Raw genomic sequence first — 19,542 nt, 5'->3', positions numbered from 1 at the left:
TAGTTCATAAAAATAAACTGCATCTACCCATTGTAAGACATAGTTTATTCTTACATTAATTATTTATAGTTGTCCTGATTATTTTGCTTTTTAATCATTTTAAGAAAAAGCTTTACATTTTGTAAGAACTAAGTCTTTCCTCTGGCTTGCAATTCAGCTCTGCAAGGGGGAGGGGCCATGTTTTTTTATCTCTGATTTCCTAGAGATCAGGTTAGTGTTGGAAACAAAGCAGGTGCTCACATACTGTGATAGGCAGAATAGTGGCCTTCCAAAGATGTCCCCATTCTAATCTCAAGAATCTGTGAATATGTTACCTTATGTGGCAAAAGGGACTTTGCAGATGTGATTAAATTAGGGATCTTCAGGTGGGGAGACTATGCTAGGTTGTCTGGGTGGGCCCAATGTAATCACAAGGGTCTTTACAAGAAGGAAATAATATGTTGAGAAAAAGTGAGAGAAAAGGAGATGTGACCATGGAACCAGATGTTAGGGAAATGTCCTTTGAAGATGGAGGAAGAGGCCATGAGTCAAGGAATGCAGTTGTCCTCTAGAACCTAGAGAAGGCAACAAATTGATTCCTTCCTGAAGACTCTAAAAAACAGCCCTTGCAACACCTTGATTTTAGACTTCTGACCATCAGAATTGTAAAAGAATCAGTTGTGTTGTAAGCCACTGTAAAAAAAAGAACTAAAGAAACCTCTTCCTACTTAGAAGAAATGTTTTATGAAATTCAGATTAAACTAAGTGTACATAAGGAATGCAATTCCATTTTCACGACTCTGTTTATCTTAGCATGGCTATAAATTGAAGAAAATACATTTCTAAATAGAGTTGATTATTAGGAAGTACAATTTAAAATTAAGGTGACTTGCACAGAGATAGTAATGTTTAAAACTTTTATGATTTTTAACACTTTAATGATCAGAGAAAAATTAATACCATAAGGATTTTTCAGCATCACTACCTTAAGAAAGGAATTGGAGAGGGCAATTCTATTCCTAGCCATGATGGAATAATGTTTTTGAACTTGTACTTGCACTCCCATCATAAATAAAAAACTGGACAAAATCTGTGAAACATTGGCTTTCAAACCTTGGACAACTGACTGAAGGAAGAGGGAAACAGAGTCTTAATATGGTCCTGATTTTCAGCCTGGAGAAACTTTCTGGATCATAGCACATGGAAGGAGGTTCTAAGCAGAGCATGGTGTTGAGGAGACAGAGATCAGGGTTCAGGAAGGCTATAGTCACTGGAATTTGTGGGGCATAACAACAGAGAGAAGGGCAGTACCCAGAGAAAGAGCTCTAAATGTCTACATAGTGTACCATTGACTCTTAGCTGAATACTAAGCTGTGCAAACTTAGAATGAGATTTCAAGAGGTTAGGCAAAGAATGATTACTGGGGACAGAACAAATACCAGGACACTATAAACTGAACAATTCTTAGAGCTAACAAAGAATTGAGAGATGGTAGAGTTCTGATCAGACACAGGAAAGAGACATTGTTGAACATTTTGGACATTAGAGAACCCAGAAAGATCATGCCTTTACTATTAAGGCTAAGGTAGGCCTAGGCTGCCTAAACCCTCACCAACAAAGCTTAAAAATAGTTCTTGAACACTGATCTGCAGACAGCTTAACTGCCTGTCAAAATAAAGCTGACCCTCTTTAAAAAAGGAAGACCCAAGAAAAGACCCTGAATCACCAGGGGAATGTTGAAAAAGAAAAACAAAGCTGGGGGCATCACGTTGCCCGATTTCAAGCTAAATTAGAAAGCAGTGATCATCAAGACAGTATGGTACTGGCACAAAACAGACACATAGATCAATGGAACAGAACAGAGAGCCCAGAAATGGACCCTCAACTCTATGGTCAACGAATCTTCGACAAAGCAGGAAAGAATGTCCAGTGGAAAAAAGACAGTCTCTTCAACAAATGGTGCTGGGAAAATTGGACAGCCACATGCAGAAGAATGAAACTGGACCATTCTCTCACACCATACACAAAGATAGACTCAAAATGGATAAAGACCTAAATGTGAGACAGGAATCCATCAAAATCCTAGAGGAAAACACAGGCAGTAACCTCTTCAACCTTGGCCACAGGAACTTCTTGCAAGACATGTCTCTAAAGGCAAGGGAAACCAAAAATGAACTCTTGGGACTTCATCAAGGTAAAAATCTGCACAGCAAAGGAAACAGTCAACAAAACTAAAAGACAGTCTACGGAATGGGAGAAGGTAGTTGCAAATGACATAACAGATAAAGGACTAATATCTAAGATCTATAAAGAACTTCTCAAACTCAACACCCAAAAAACAAATACTCCAGTCAAGAAATGGGGAGAAGACATGAACAGACACTTCTTCAAAGAAGATATACAAATAGCTAACAGACACATGAAAAAATGCTCCACATCACTTGCCATCAGGGAAGTGCAAATCAAAACCACAATGAGATACCACCTTAAACCAGTTATAATGGCCAAAATTAATAAGACAGGGAACAACAAATGTTGGCAAGGATGTGGAGAAAAGGGAGCCCTCTTACACTGTTGTTGGGAATGCAAGCTGGTACAGCCACTCTGGAAAACAGTATGGAAGTTCCTCAAAAAGTTGAAAATAGAGCTACCCTATGACCCAGCAATTGCACTACTGGGTATTTACCCCAAAGATACAGACATAGTGAAAAGAAGGGGCATGTGCGCCCCAATGTTCATAACAGCAGTGTCCACAATAGCCAAACTGTGGAAGGAGCCGAGATGTTCTTCAACAGATGAATGGATAAAGAAGATGTGGTTCATATATACAATGGAATATTACTCAGCCATCAGAAAGGATGGATACCTACCATTTGCATTGACATGGATGGAGCTGGAGGGTATTATGCTAAGTGAAATAAGTCAAGCATGGAAAGACAGTTATCATATGGTTTCACTAATATGTGGAATATAAGGAATAGGGCAGAGAACAATAGGAGGGAGGGAAAGGAGGGAAACCTGAATGGGAAGAAATCAGAGAGGGAGACAAACCATGAGAGACTCTGGGAAACAAATTGAGGGTTGCAGAAGGGAGGGTGGTGGGGGGATGGGGTAACTGGGTGATGGGTATTAAGGAGGGCATGTGATCTGATGAGCACTGGGTGTTACATGCAACTGATGAATCATTGAACACTACATCAAAAACAAATGATGTACTATATGTTGGCTAAATTGAACTTAAAAAAATAAAATACACTGCAAGTAAAAAAAAAAAAAAAAAAAGGAAGACCTAAAAATTCAGACACTCAAAAATGGAACATTCAGAGTGTCCAACATCCAGTGAAAAGTAACTAGAAAGAAGCAAGAAAGTCTGACCCAAAATCAGGAGAAGAATTAGGCAATATAAATTAGACCCAGAAAAAACAGAGATGATTGAATAAGCAGACAGGATTTAAACAGCTATTATCAATGTGTTGAAGAAGTTAAAGGAAAACGTGAACATAATGAGATAAATAGAGGATGTAGAAAAGAATAACATGAAACTTAAAGAATTTAGAAATAAAATGAAATAAACCAAATAAAATGAAATAAAATGAACACTTCACTGAATGAGTTTAACAAGCAGATAAGACAGTATAAAAAATAAGGTCAGTGAAATTGAGTAGTACAAACTATCTAAACTGTAATACAGAGGGGAAAAAAATGGATATGAATACAGCATCAGTGACCTGCAGAACAATATCAAATCATCTCATTCATTTGAGTCTCTCTGAAGGAGAGGAGTCTGGAAAAGACCACATGAAATAGTAGCTGATGAAAACTGTAAACCCACGGACCCAAGAACTCAGTGAGCTTCAAAGAGGATAACACAAACAAAAGCATACCAAGGCATATCATATTCAAATTACTGAAAGTTAAGAAGAGAGAAAACAGTCTGAGAAAAAAAGACACATTAAATACAGAAAATGGTAAGGATGATGAAAAATTTCTTTCAGAAGCAGGGTAAACCAAAACATCTTTAATATGATGAAAGAAAAGAACTCAATATTATCCTAGAATTCTATATCCAATGAAAATAGCATTCAAAGGTGAAGGTGAAATAAAGATTTTTTTTTTTTTTAAGATTTTTATTTATTTATTTGACAGAGAGAGAGATAGCGAGAGCAGGAACACAAGCAGGGGGAGTGGGAGAGGGAGAAGCAGGCTTCCTGCCGAGCAGGGAGCCCAATGTGGGACTCGATCCCAGGACCCTGGGATCATGACCTGAGCCGAAGGCAGATGCTTAACGACTGAGCCACCCAGGCGCCCTGAAATAAAGATTTTTAAACAAAAGCCAAGAGAATTTGCTGCCAGGAAATCTGCAGTACAAGAAATGGTAAAGGAAGTTGTAAGCTGAAAGAAAATTATAACCAATACAAACTGGGATCTACCCAGAGGCATGAAGCATGCTGGAAATATTAGGTATGTAAGTAAATATATTATTTTTTTTCTTTTTAAAGTTTCCTTTAAACATTATTTACTGTTTTAAGTAAAAATAATGTGAGGCTTGGAACAGGTAGAAATAAAACGTATAGTAGAACAAACAATTGCAGTGTCATCTTTAGAAACCTTGTAAATGCAGGTAGTGTCTCACAAGCCTTGTTCATTCCTGTTTTGTGCTTTGCTGATTTTATTTTACTTTATTATTTGCTCATTTTATACATTCTTATTTATGAAATTATCTTTAAGCCCTATCTCTTTCATGATATTTCCTATTATTTTTCATTTGTAGCAGTTCATTAGTTAACTAACTCTAACATGGTATCAGAAAAAGATCATGGGTTTTGGAGTCAGCACTACCAAATTTAAACCCCGTGTTTGCTGTCAATTAGCCATCTATCCCTATTAAAATTCTTTGAATCTCATAGAATTGTTATGACATTTAAATTTGCAAATGTATGTAAAGTGTTTATGCCAGTACCTGGCATAAAGTAGGGTTTACTACACTGATGGTGATACCAAAAAAAAAAGGGGGGGGAGGGGGTTGCTTTAGACAAAGTCTGACTTTGAAGTAATGTGATTGCTTTAAATATTACTTCCATTTGAAGATTTATCATAGAAACTTTTATTGTCTTTCATTTGGTTTTATATTAGCAGTCAAGGTGAATAGATTTTTTTAAAGAAATACCAGTGTAAAAACTAGAACCTGCAAAATTAACCTATGATCTTTAAGTCTGGATATTGGTTACCCTTTGGGGCATGGTGAATTAAGGTGGACATAAAGAGATACTTTGTGATACTTTGTTTCTTGATCTGGTTCCTGGTTACATGGGTGTGTTTACTTTGTGAAAATTCATTTAACTCTACAGTATACTTTTCTGTGTGTATGCTATACTTAAATAAAAAGTTTAAAGAGAAAATAGTAACTTCAATAAACCAAAGTATAACTACAGGTAGTTCTCATCTTCTCATGAAGGACTCAAGATATTCCACATTTTTAGCTTTCAGTTAGATGTGAAACACATTTAGAGCACTCATGATGGGCAATATTAGTATGGATTTTGATCATTTATATTGCCCCTCTCTTCAGATAACAATAGCTTCATTTCTACATCCCTCCCTCATGAGTATAAAGGTAATAATATACATATCGATGCAGGAGAGTATAAATAAGAAAGTTAAAATCACCCTGAAATTCTACCACTCAAAGATAATACCATAAATATTTTGGTAATCATCCCTTCAGATAGGTCTGTCTGTACTTATATTTACACACACACACTTACTTATGAATGGCTCATACTTCTCTAGTTGCTGTTTCATTGATTTCTTCTTTTTTTTTAAGATTATTTATTTATTTGAGAAAGAGAGTGAGTGAGAGAGAGCACAAGCAGTGGGGAGAGGGAGAAGCAGGCTCACCACTAAGCAGGGAGCCCGACGTGGGGCTCGATCCCAGGACCCTGGGATCATGACCTGAGCTGAAGGCAGACACTTAACTGACTAAGCCAACCAGGTGCCCCACATTGATTTATTTCTTATTATAGTAAAGTATACATAACCTAAAACTAACCAGTTTTAAGTATACAGTGACATTAAGTACATTCACATTGCTGTGCAACCATTACCACTGTCCATCTCCAAACTTTTCCTTCATCCCATACTGAAACTCTGTACCCATTAAATAATGACTCTCTGTCTGCCCCCACCACCCCACCCCTGCAACCAACGCCCAAGTCCCCTGGTAACCACTATTCTGTTTTCTGTCTCTGTGTATAATTTCACTATTCTGAGTACCTCATATAAGTGGAATCAAGAATATTTGTCCCGTTGTGCCTGGCTTATTTTACTTACCATAATGTTTTCAACATTCATCCATGTTATATAGCATGAATCAGAGTTAACTTCCTTTTTAAGATTGAACAGTACTTCATTGTATGCATGCTTCATTGTTTATTCATCTTTATACGGACATTTGGGTTGTTCTACATTTGGGTTATTGTGAATAATCCTGTTATTAACATGAGTGTACAAGTATCTGTTTGAATCCCTGCTCTCATCTTTTTTTTTTTTTTTGGTACCATATACTCTGTAGTGGAATTGCTGGGTCAAATGGTAATTCTATATTTAATTTTTGAGGAAACACCATAGTGCTTTCCATAGCACACTGTACCATCTTACATTCCTAATATCAAAAGACATTCAAAAGCAACCACATATATGGTGGAATAGAAAAGGTCACTGTGCACACCCAGGGCAAGCTACTGCTCTGCAAAGACCTGAGAAGACTTTAAGTTTACAATGTAGATTGATCCCCAACACAGAGATACCCTGCAGCAATAAAAACAAAAAAATAGCAAACCCTGGTGAAGTGGGAGAATCTGACTTCAGAGTTGTAAGATTCAAAGGTCTCATTTTCAACAACAACAAAATCACAAGATGTACAAACAGGAAGATATGGCCCATCCAAAGGAAAACAAATGAACAGAAAATGTCCCTGAGAAAGACCAGATGACTATTTTACTCAACAGATACTTTGTAAACAACTGTTTTAAAGATGCACAAAGAGCCAAAGTAAAATGTGGACAAAGGCAAGAAAATTAAACATGAATAAAGTGGAAATATCAATAAAAAGAGAAAATACGAAAAGAAACCAAAAAGAAATTCTGCTGCTGAAGAGTACAATAAATGAGACGAAAAATTCATTAGAGTTACTTGGAAGCAGATTTGAGCGGGCAGAAGAGTCCGTGAACTTGAAAATAGTATAGTTGGAATTATCAAGTCTGAAGAGAAGGGGAAAAAATTGAAGTAAATTGAGCCTAATGGATCTGTAGGACATCGTGAAGTGGACCAGCGTACACTTTGTGGGAGTCCCAGAAGGAAAATAGAGAAAGGGGCAGGGAGATGATTTAAAAGACTAGTGACTTTTAGATCATTTTGATCATTTGAGATGATCAATTTTATTCAACATATACTTTGTAAACAACTCAAATTTTATGAAAGACATGAATATAATCATCCAAGAAGTTCCACATACTCCAAATAGTGTACACTCAAAGAGACCCATGCCAATGCACATTATAATGCCCCATTATAATGTCAAACTTTAGATAGATAATGTTTAAAGCAGTGAGTAAGGACTTACCATATATAAGGAACCTCAGTAAGATTTTCAGCAGGTTCCTCACCAGAAGTGTTGAGGGCCAGAAGGCAGTGGGTTGATATATTCAAATGCTGAAAGAAGAACTATCAACCAAGAATCTTATATTCAGCAAAACAAGGGAGAAATCAAGGCATTCCTAGATAAACAAAAGCTGAGGGAGTTTGTTACCACTAGACCAGCCTGGCAGGAAGTCAGGGTGTCACCCCTGTAGGGTGTCCTGGTTGAAATTAAAGTATGATAGTAACTTGAAGCCATATGAAAAAATAAATATCTCTGTTAAAGGTAAATACATGGGCAATTATAAAAGCTAGTATTTTTGTAACTTCAGTTTGTAACTCCTTTTTTTGTTTTCTACATGATTTAGGAGACTTGGGCATTTGAAGAAATACATTAGGCTATGTTTTTGAACTCACACTACAGAAAGATGTATTTTTGTGACATCAGTAACTGAATGGGGGTAGGGACAGAGCTATATAGAAATAAAGTTTTTATATGCTATTCAAGTTAAGCTCATATAAATTCAAATTAGTGTTATAACTTTAGTGTATTAACTGTAATCCCTATGGTAACCACAAAGAAAATAGCTATAGATTATACAAAAAAGCCAATGAAATAGGATTTGAAAAGTTTCACTATGAAGAAAAGTAAACAGAAAAGAAGATATTAATGAAGGAAATGAAAGACAAAAAAGCTGTAAGGCTTACAGAAAAATTGGCAAAATGGCAGAAGTAGGCACCTCTTTGTCAGTAATTAAATGTAAATGGATTAAACTCTTCAGTTGAAAGACAGAGCTTGGAAAAATTGATTTTTAAAAATGATCCTACTCTGTGCTATCTGTAAGTCACTCACTTTAGATCCAAAAGTAGAAATTGGTTGAGGGTGAAAGGACAGAAAAAGATGTCCCGTGGAAATGGTAACCGAAAGAGAGTGGAAGTTGCTATACTAATATAAAACAAACTTTAAATCAAAAAGATTACAAGTCAAAAAGACATGCTATATTACTAATGGTTTCAGTAGAATAAGAGGTTATAATAATTAATTATACACATCTATGCATCTAAAAAGATTGTCAAAATATGTGAAGTAAAAACTGACAAAATTAAAGGGGGAAATAATTCTACAATAATAGTTGGAGATTTTAATAACCTACTCTCAAAGGTGAGTATAAAGCCAGGGGCACCTGAGTGGCTCAGTTGGTTAAGCCTCGATTTTGGCTCAGGTCATGATTCAGGGTTGTGAGATCAAGCCCTGAGTGGGTCTCCACACTCAGTGTGGAGTCTGCTTGAGATTCTCTTTCTCCCTCTCCCTCTACCCCTCCCCCCTGCTCATGTGCACAGTCTCTAAATAAATAAGTCTTTTTAAAAATGTGAATATAACAACCAGACAGAAGATAAATAAGGAAATAAGAGTACTTGAACAACACAATAAATCAACTAGATCTAATAGACCACTATAGAATACCCAACAACAGAATACACATTTTTCTCAAGTGATCATGGGACATTCTTCAGAATGGACCATATGTTGACTCAAAAAGCAAGTCTCGATCAATTTAAAAAATATATAAAGTATCTTCTCTGACTACAAGGGTTGACTAGAAATCAGTAGAAGGAGCACTGGAAAATTCACAAATATTGGGAAAATAACACATTCTTAAAACAACAGATTTGTCAAAAAAATTCACAAGGGAAACTACAAAGTATTTAGAGATGAGTGAAAACCACAACACAATATATCAAAACTTGTGGTATGGGGCACCTGGGTGGCTCAGTTGGTTAAGTGACTGCCTTCGGCTCAGGTCATGATCCTGGAGTCCCTGGATCAAGTCCTGCATCGGGCTCCCTGCTTGGCAGGGAGTCTGCTTCTCCCTCTGACCCTCCCCCCTCTCATGTGCCCTCTCTCTCATTCTCTCTCTCTCAAATAAATAAATAAAATCTTAAAAAAACAAAAACAAAAACAACTTGTGGTATGTAGCAAAAGCAGTGCTCAGAGGGAAGTTATAGCTATAAAAATGCTAACATTAAAAAAGAAGAAAGATCTCAAATCAACCACCTCTAACTTCACATCTCACAGATTTGGAAGAACAAGAAACTTACCTAAACTAGCAGAATGAAATAATAAGGATTAGAGCAGAGGTAAATAAAATAGAGAATAGAAAAACAGTAGAGAACAAGAAACCAAAAGTGAGTTCTTTGAAAATTAATTTTCTTTGAAAATTAACCAGTCTTTGGCTGGATTGACTAAAAGTGGGAGGACAGAGAGAGAGGGGACTCAAGTCCCTAAAATCTGAAGTGAAAGTGGGAGCGTTACTATGATTCTACGGAAATTAAAAAATATATATAAGGGTACTATGAACAGTTGTGTACCAATGAATTGGATAACACATTTTGAAATGGACAAATTCCTAGAATCACAAAACCTACCAAGACTGAAATAAAGAGCAAATCTGAACAGACTTGATTGGATCAGTAATAAAAAATTTCCTGACAAAGAAAAGTCCTTGACCTTATGTATTCACTGGTGATTTCTACCAAATATTTATTTATTTATTTATTTATTTTTTTTAGATTTTATTTATTTGAGACAGAGAGAATGAGAGACAGCATGAGAGGGAGGAGGGTCAGAGGGAGAAGCAGACTCCCTGCCGAGCAGGGAGCCCGATGCGGGACTCGATCCCGGGACTCCAGGACCATGACCTGAGCCGAAGGCAGTCGCTTAACCAACTGAGCCACCCAGGCGCCCTCTACCAAATATTTAAAGAACTAACCCCAGTTCTTCTCAAACTTTTCCAAAAAATTGAGGAAAAAACACTTCCTTAGTTGTTTTATAAAGCCATCATTACCTTGATACACTACAGGAATAAAGAACCAGGATGCCTGGGTGGCTCAATCATTAAGTGTCTGCCTTTGGCTCAGGTCATGATCCCAGAGTCCTGGGATCAAGCCCCACGTCGGACTCCCTGCTCTGTGGGAAGCCTGCTTCTCCCTCTCCCACTCCCCCTGCTTGTGTCCCCTCTCTCACTGTGTCTCTCTCTGTCAAATAAATAAAATCTTAAAAAAAAAATGGAATAGAGAACCATAGACCAATATCCCCTATGAATGCTGATGCATAAATTTAAAAAAAATGCAGACAATTCAAAAGGATTATACTCCATGACGAAGTGGGATTCCTGGAATGCAAGGATAGTTCAATATATGTAAATCAACCAATGTAATATAGTATATCAACAAAATAAAGGAAAAAAAACATGATCATCTCAATTGATGCAGACAGAATTTGACACCCTTTTATGGTAACATTCAACAAACTAGGAATAGAAGGAAGTTGCCTCAATGTAATAAAAGCCATATGTGAAAAATCCACAGCAAACATTACACTCAGTGGTGAAAGATAGAAAGGTTTTTCTCTATGGTCAGGAACAATGCAGGAATGTCTGCCTTTGGCTACTTCTCCCCAACAGAGTACTGGACGATCTAACCAAAGCAATTAAGTAAAAAATAAAAGGCATCCAAATTGGAAAGGAAGAAGTAAAATTACCTCTTTGTAGATAATATGATGATCTTATGTGTATAAACCCTAAAGATTCCAAACAAATCTATTAGTTCTAACAAAACTGTTAGAACTAATAAATGAATTCGGCAAATTAGCAGGATACAAAACACACAAAAGTCAGTTGCATTTCTGTACACTAACAGTGAACAATCTGAAAAGGAAATATGAAGATAATCCTATTTATAGTAGCAACAAAAAGAATGAAATCCTTAGAAATTTACTTAGCCAAGGAGGTGAAAGACTTGTACAGTGAAAAGTATAAAAACATTACTGAAAGAAATTAAAGGTATAAATAAATGGAAATACATTCTGTGTCTATGGATTGGAATAATTAATATTGTTAAGATATCAATAGCACCCAATCTGATCTGCATATTCAATGCAATCCCTATCAAAATCCCAATGACTTTTTTTTAGAAATAGAAAAATCCATTTAAAAATTCGTATAGAATCTCAAGGAAGAGCTAAAACAGTTTTGAAAAAAAAAAAAGGATTCACACCCTCTTACTTCAAAACTTACTATAAAGCTATAGAAATAAAACCAGTGGGGCACCTGGGTGGCTCAGATGGTTAAGCGTCTGCCTTCGGCTCAGGTCATGATCCCAGGGTCCTGGGATCGAGTCCCGCATCGGGCTCTCTGCTCCTTGGGAGCCTGCTTCTCCCTCTGCCTCTCTCTCTGTCTCTCATGAATAAATAAATAAAATCTTTAAAAAAAAAAAAAAGAAAGAAATAAAACCAGTGTACTACCTGCATGAAGACAGTCATAAAGACCAATGAAATAGAGTAGAGAGCCTAGAAATAAACCCTTACATATATGGCCAAATGATTTTTGACAAGGGTGCCAAGATGGGGAAAAGAGTCTTTTCAACAGATGGTGCTGAGAGAACTGGATATCCACAAGCAAAAGAATGAGGTTGGACTCTTACCTAACACCGTATATAAAAATTAAGTCAAAACGGATCAAAGACCTAAATGTAAAAGCTAAAACTGTAAAACTCCTAGAAGAAAACATAGGGCAAAAGCATCATGACATTGGATTTGGAAGTGATTTCTTGGATATGACCTCAAAGCCACAGGTTTTGTTTGTTGTTACAAAAATAGAACAAATTGGACTTCATGAAAATTAAAAAGCTTTATGAATCGCAAAACATAGTAAAAAAAATAAATAGAATAAAAAGATAACCCACCAAATGGAAGAAAATATTTGTAAATCATATATCTGATAAGGGATTAATATCCAGAATATATATATAAAATTCTTAGGACTCAACTGTAAAAACAGTCCTATTCAAAAATGGACAAAGGGCTCAAATAGACTTTCAAGCCTTTTAGAATATTTCTCCAAAGAAGATATACAAGTGGTCAATAAGCACATGAAAAGATGTTCAGAATTACTAATCATTAGGGAAATGCACATCAAAACCACAATGAGAGAACACCTCACACCCATTAGGATGGCTGCTATTAATCAAAACAAAACAAAATAAGTGTTGGCAAGGATATAGAGAAACTGGAACCAGTGATCACTGTTGGTGGGAATGTAAAATGAGGACAGCAGCTGTGGAAAACAGTATGGCTGTTCCTCAAAAAGTTAAAAATAGAATTGCCATGTGATTCCACAGTTACACTTTTGAGTATTACTATGGACTGAATGTTTGTTTTGCCCCCAAAATTCATATGTTGAAGTCCTAATCCCCAGGGTGATAATATGGAGGTGGGGGGGTTTGGGAATAATTAGATCATGAAGGCGGAGCCCTTATGGTTGGGATTAGTGCCCTTTTCAGAAGAGACACAAGAAAGATAATCTCTGTCCATGATGTGAGGATACAGCAAGAAGGTGTCTATCTGCAAACTAGAAAGAGGGCTCTCATCAGGAATTGAATTAGCCAGCACATTCATCTCGGACTTCCCAGTCCCCAGAAGGGTTTGAAATGAGTTCTGTTGTTTAATTCACCAAATCTATGGTATTTGTTATAGCAGCCTGACCTAATAAGATATTCATACCACGAAGTGGGGTGCTGCTGTACCAAACATGTAAAAATGTGGAAGCAGCTTTGGAACGGGGTCCAGAATGGGTAGAGGCTAGAAGAGTGTTGAGTTGCAAGCTAAGAAAAGCCTACTTTGCCAGGAACGGAACTTCAACGGCAATTCCGGGGAGGGCTTAGGGAAAAAAAAAAAAAGCTGGAGAGAAAGCCTCCATCTTGTTAGAGAACACTTAAATAACTGTGTACATAATATTGGTAAAGATACGGATGTTAAAGGCCATTCAGCTGGAAATGGGGAATATGTTACTGGAAATGGAGAAAAGGCATTTGTTTATAAAATGGCAAAGAATTTGGCTGAACTGTGTTTGGGGTCTAGTGTTTTGTGGAAGTTAGAACTTGCAAGCAATGAAATTGTATATTTAGCTCAAGTGATTTCTAAGCAAAGTATTGGAGGGGAGGCTTGGTTCTTCCTGTTTATAGTAAAATGCAAGGAGAAAGAAAGGAACTGAAGAATTAATTGTTTTTCTTTCTTTTATTGAAGTGTAGTTGACACATGATGTTACATTAGTTTCAGGTTTACAACTTAAGTGATTCAGCGTCTCTATGCATTATGCTATGCTCACCTTGAGTGTAACTACCATCTGTTACCATACAACACTATTAAAATACTCTACACTGTACCTTTTATCCCAGTGACTTATTCATTCCATAACTGGAAGCCTGTATCTACCACTCCCCTTCACCCATTTTTGCCCACCCTCCAACCTCCCCCCCACCCCTCTGACAACCATAAGTTTGTTCTCTATGGATCTGTTTCTTTTTGTTTGTTCATTTGTTTTACTTTTTAGATTCCAGATATAAGTGAAATAATACAGTATTTGTCTTTCTCTGTCTGACTTAATTCACTTAACATAATAACCTTTAGGTTCATCCACGTTGTCACAAATGACAAGATTTCATTCCTTTTTATGGCTGAGTAATATTCCATTGTGTGTCTATACCCCATCTTTATCCATTCATGTATCAATGGATACTTGGGCTGCTTCCAAATCTTGGCTATGGTAAAGAATGCTGCAATAAACATAGGGGTGCATATGTCTCCTCGAATTAGTCTTTCTGTATTCTTTGGGTAAATAGTAGTGGAATTACTGGATCATATAGTATTTCTATTTTTAAGTTTTTGAGGGACCATACTATTTTTCTCCATTTTCACCAATTTACATTCCCACCAAGAGTACATGAGAGTTTCCTTTTCTCCACATCTTTGCCAACAATTGTCATTTCTTGTCTTTTTTATTCTAGCCATTCTGACAGGTGTAAGGTGATACCCCATTGTGGTTTTAATTTACATTTCCCTGATGATTAGTAATGTTGAGCATCTTTTCATGGATCTGTTGGCCATCTGTATGTATTTGGAGAAATATCTATTCAGATCCTTTGCCCATTTTTAAATCATTGTTTGGGGTGGTTTTTTGTTTGTGTTTGCTTGGGGTTTTTTGGCATTGAGTTATATAAGTTCTTTCTATATTTTGGATATTAACCCCTATTTGGATATATTATTTGCAGATATCTTCTCCCATTCAGTAGGTTGCCTTTTTGTTTTATTGATGGTTTCCTTCACTTTGCAGAAGCTTTCATTTTGGTGTAGTCTTAATAATTTATTTTTACTTTTGTTTCCCTTGCCTGAGGAGTCCTATCTAGAAAAATCTTGCTAAGGCCAATGTCCAAGACATTACTGCCTGTGTTTTCTTCTAGGAGTTTTATGGTTTCAGGTCTTAACATTTAGGTCTTTAATCCATTTTTAGTTTATTTTTGTGTATGGTATAAGTGGTGTAGCCTCATATTTTGCAAGTAGCTGTCCAACTTTCCAGCACCATTTACTGAAAATCGGTCTTTTCTGCATTGTATATTCTTGTCTCCTTTGTCATAGATTGACTATGTAAGTATGGGTTTATTTCTGGGCTCTGTATTCTGTTCTGTTGATCTATATGTCTTTTTTGTGTGTGGCCAGTACCATAGTCTTTTGATTACTATAGCTTTGTAATAGATCTTGAAATCTGGGATTATGATACTTCCAGCTTTGTTCTTTCTCAAAGTTGCTTTGGCTATTCAGGGTCTTTTGTGGTTGCATAGAAGTTTTAGTACTATTTGTTCTAGTTCTGTGAAAAATGCTTTTGGTACTTTGATAAGGATTGCAATGAATCTGTAGATTGCTTTGAGTAGTATAGACATTTTAGCAATATTAATTCTTCCAGTCCATGAGCATGGGATATCTTTTCATTTGTTTGTGTCATCTTCATTGATTTCATCAGTGTTTTATAGTTTTCAGAATACAGGTCTTTCACCTCCTTGGTTAAGTTTATTCCTAGGTATTTATTTTTTCTGGTGCAAGTGTAAATGGAATTGTTTTCTTACTTTCTCTTTCTGTTATTTTATTATTAATGTATAGAAATGCAGCCAATTTCTGCGTACTATATCCTGCAATGTTACTGAATTCATTTATTATTTCAAAGAAGGAATTGTTAAGCAAAAAGGAACCAGAACTTAAAGATTTGGCATAGCCTCAATCTGCACATATTGCAGAAAATGAGAAAGCATGTTTGGAAGAAGACAACAAGGGTATGGATGACCAACTGTTTGGTAAGGAGATTAGAACATGTGTTAACCGTGGACTTCTTCAGTGACCCCAGCAAGATCACTGCCAATTTGAACTGAAGGAAATGGATACAGGTCGGAATGAAGGAAGGCTGTCAGACTTAGATTCTACAGGACAGGACGATAAACAAACGATTAGCCTTTAAACCTGCACTATTTTCAAGGAAAGGAAAGAATGTTCCAAAAGCTGATTCAGAGATCATCAGGGCTGCCATCTTGGTTCTAGTAATCCAGACTGCCTCCAGTCAAAGCCATAGAGAAGGACTGCTGGCAGGGCCCTGGGGGTGTGACCCCCTGCCTGGTAGACCCTCAGGTTAGGTGGGGCCTCCACAGAAAGCCACAGCATTGTGGTGCCCCACCAAAACATGGGGGTGATATTGCCACCTCAGTGGGTCTGGAAGTCAGAGCATTGAGTCAAAGAGGATTATTCTTAAATCTTAAGATCTTGTGGCGTTTGCCTTGCTAGGTTTTGGAATTGCTTGGGACTGTCACCTCTTCCTTCTTTCCTTTTTCTCCCTTTTGGAATGAAAATGTCTATCTTACGCCAGTCATGTGTTCATAGCTGGAGAGGAATTTTGCCTCAGGATCAATCATACCTTGAGTCTCACCCATACCTGATTTAGATGTTTATTGATTGATTATTTTTCTAGTATAGTTGACACAATGTTACATTAGTTTCAGGTGTAAGGTTTAGATGATATTTAGATGAGACTTCGGACTTTAGAAGTTCAAGTTGATGCTGGAACGAGTTAACACTTTTGAGGTGGTTGGGATGGAATGAATACATTTTGCATTTAGAAGGACATAAATTTGGGTGGAGGCAGAATGCTATGGACTGAATGTTAGTATCTCTTGGCCATGTGAGGATACAGCAAGAAGGTATCCATCTGCATACCAGGAAACAGGCTCTCAGCAGGAACCAGATTGGTTGTTGGCACCTTGATCTTAGACCTTCCAGCCTCCAGAACTGTCAGAAATAAATTTATGTTGTTTAAGGCACCCAGTCTATGGTAATATAGGTATGTACACAAAAGATTTGAAAGGGCTTCCAAGAGATATTTGTACACTTATGTTCATAGCATCATTATTCACAATAGCTCAGAGTTCAAGCAACCCAAATGTCTGTTGTTGGATGAATGGATAAACAAAATTTGGTATTTGGTATATACACGCAATGGAGTATTATTCAGTTTTAGAAAGAAAAGAAATTCTGATACATGCAACAATATGGATGAACCTTAAGGATGTTCTGCTAAGTGAAATAAGCTAGTCACAAAAAGACAAATAGTCTATGATTCTATTTATATAAGGTACCTAGAGTAGTCATTCATAAAGGCAGAAAGTAGAATGACGGTTACAGGGGCTGGTGAGAGGAGGGAATGGCGTGTTATTGTTTAATGGGTGTGAGTTTCAGGTGTCTTGTTTTTGCCACAAAAAGTGTTTCCAGATGGTCCAGGGCTTGGGCAAGGGCTCCAGGTGCCTGTAGGGAGAGCCTCAGGCAGAACCCCAGACACCAGAGGGGGCAAGAAGGGCCCCTCAAAGGCTGCTAGGCTCTGCAGGCTCTTAGTCTTACATGAGAGATCCTCACCCAGCCTGGTGGCTGGCCAGCCTGCGGAGGTGAGTCAGGTGGTCGCCATCTTCTTGACGAGTGTCACCTCCTTATCTAGGAAGTGGTTCTCCCAGGAGTGGAGGTCTGCATGGGCAGAAGCCGGGGCTTGCAGATGCCAAAGGGCGTGGTTCGGGTTTTTCTCCAGGGGCATGGTGTTTTCTGTGGTATCCAAGACTTTGCCCCACTCATCTTGGGGTGGCTTCTGCACCTCCTGGAAGAGGGCACTGGTTCTGCATCTTCAAGAGATGCTTGGTGCCCACTTGTGGAGGAAGTGGCCCCCTCCCTGCTGAGCCACATCATAGTGGTTGAAATAGAAGCTGAGGAGAGAGGTAGGTATGGGAGGCCTGCAGGTGAATGTTGACCAGGAGGTTGACGGCGGAATAATTCTTATGAATCACAGACCCTCAGTGGAATAATTCTGACCAATCTAGGCACTCACGGTTGATGGCAGTAAAGAGCTAAGATCGAAATAATGATGTTGGCTGGTCCCCTAGGTGGAGGATGGCTGAGAGACGATTCCAAAGATTGCAACTAGAAAGGTGGTTGGAGGCTATTCTGTCCGCACACTGTTGGAGCAAGAGACAGATCCCCGCCACCCTGGGCACATTGCCTGAGTTTCCGTTTGGAAGGTTATAAAGAGTTCTGGAGAGCGATGGTGGTGATGGTTCACAATAATATGAATGTACTTAATACCACTGAGCTGTGCACTTAAAAATGGTTAAGATGGAAAATTTATGTTATGTGTGTTTACCACAATAAAAATCTCTCTACTGTTCATCAAACACATAATTAGACCTATCTTACCTCTAGTTGATGATGTTTTGATACTTTTAATATGTTTGGGTTTTCCTTAAGTTGCAGGATTTTATAAATCATTAACGAATGTAGAGATTATACTCCCATAATCGTGGGAACACTATTGATTATTAGAGCAAGCTCTGGAATATATTCATTTACAGTATTTTTAAAGTTCCTTAGTACCAGTACCAACAGATGCCCTTACCAAAGCAGTTTTGAAATTTTGCTATAGTAGGATTTACTTTTAAGTTACTTTAATGTTGTTTCTGGAAAAAATGAAAACCTATTACATTATTTTAATTTTGTTTATATGTTCCTCTCTGTTTTCCTTGTATTTTTAATTTTTTTAAAGATTTTATTTTTAAGAACTCTCTACACCTAACATGGGGCTCAAACTCACAAACCTGAGATCCAAAGTTGCACGCTCCACTGACTGAGCCAGCCAGCTGCCCCTGTTTTCCTTTTAATAGACACAGTTAGGTCACCATAAGAACAGATTTGAGTGCCAATACATTTCCTGGTTTACCTTTAATTTTTGGTGTTTTGTGTTATGATCTAAATTTAGATATCCAAAGAGAAGAAGAAAAAGTGAAACGGTCAGTGAAAGATGCTGCCAAGAAGGGTCAGAAGGACGTCTGTGTGGTTCTAGCCAAGGAGATGATCAGGTCAAGGAAGGCTGTGAGCAAGCTCTATGCTTCCAAAGCTCACATGAACTCTGTGCTCATGGGGATGAAGAACCAGCTGGGTAAGAGAGCAGTTACCTTATAGCTTCCTCATTAATGCTGATGCTCTTGCTCTTGTTATCAGTACTGGCTGGTTTCCTCGAGTAGGAGAAACAGTCTCAGCTCTGGTTTTTGTTCTTTATATTGTCTTGGTTGGGGTGTTACACAAATGCAAAATATAATTATCACTATCATATTAGGATTCATTTTCTTTTGCCAGAGTTGTTATAATAATGGCAAAATATGCATATTAATCTCCTTTACTTAGAATATTTTCCCTCGTGTGAACAGTGTTGTAAAGTGACCTGAGCGTTGAATCCTGGGAGTTAAGAAGTGCGTTAGAGGAGGAGGAAGAGTGTTCACCCCACCTGGGTACAGACCACCCTAGGCAGAATTTTAAAATAGTCCACGTTTGTCTTTGGCTTTCACACCACCTCCTTTTCTGCCTTATCTCTGGCTGCCTACCTAATGCTTCCTTACATCTTAGGAATCTGTAGACTATGTAATGGGTATTCAGCACACATGTGAATTATCAGTTTAATTTCTAAAAATTTTTATAATATTTAAAATAAACATAATTAAGTTTTCTTTTATTGTCCAGTA

At 37.4% G+C, this 19,542-nt stretch overlaps 2 protein-coding genes across 4 annotated transcripts in view; one reads left to right on the top strand and one right to left on the bottom strand.

Moving 5' to 3' along the window:
- MRPL35 (mitochondrial ribosomal protein L35) overlaps positions 1-19,542 on the bottom strand; it is a 471,157-nt gene that overhangs the window by 173,761 nt on the left and 277,854 nt on the right. The window lies entirely within an intron of this gene.
- Positions 1-19,542, top strand: part of CHMP3 (charged multivesicular body protein 3) — a 62,441-nt gene that overhangs the window by 24,145 nt on the left and 18,754 nt on the right. For 2 of the 3 annotated variants that reach the window (XM_081796728.1, XM_081796730.1), the window contains one exon: positions 18,783-18,962. The exons of the other annotated variant lie outside the window; for it this stretch is intronic. In XM_081796728.1, coding sequence (XP_081652854.1) covers positions 18,783-18,962 — 180 coding nt within the window. The remainder of the gene's footprint in view (positions 1-18,782; positions 18,963-19,542) is intronic. 3 annotated transcript variants of the gene reach the window in all.

The sequence above is a fragment of the Leptonychotes weddellii genome, chromosome 10 (genome assembly GCF_054177405.1).
Source record: "Leptonychotes weddellii isolate Sample4059 chromosome 10, ASM5417740v2, whole genome shotgun sequence".
Lineage (NCBI taxonomy): Eukaryota > Metazoa > Chordata > Mammalia > Carnivora > Phocidae > Leptonychotes > Leptonychotes weddellii.
Note: the sequence above shows the minus strand (reverse complement) of the source record. Positions and strands in the feature narration are given on the sequence as shown.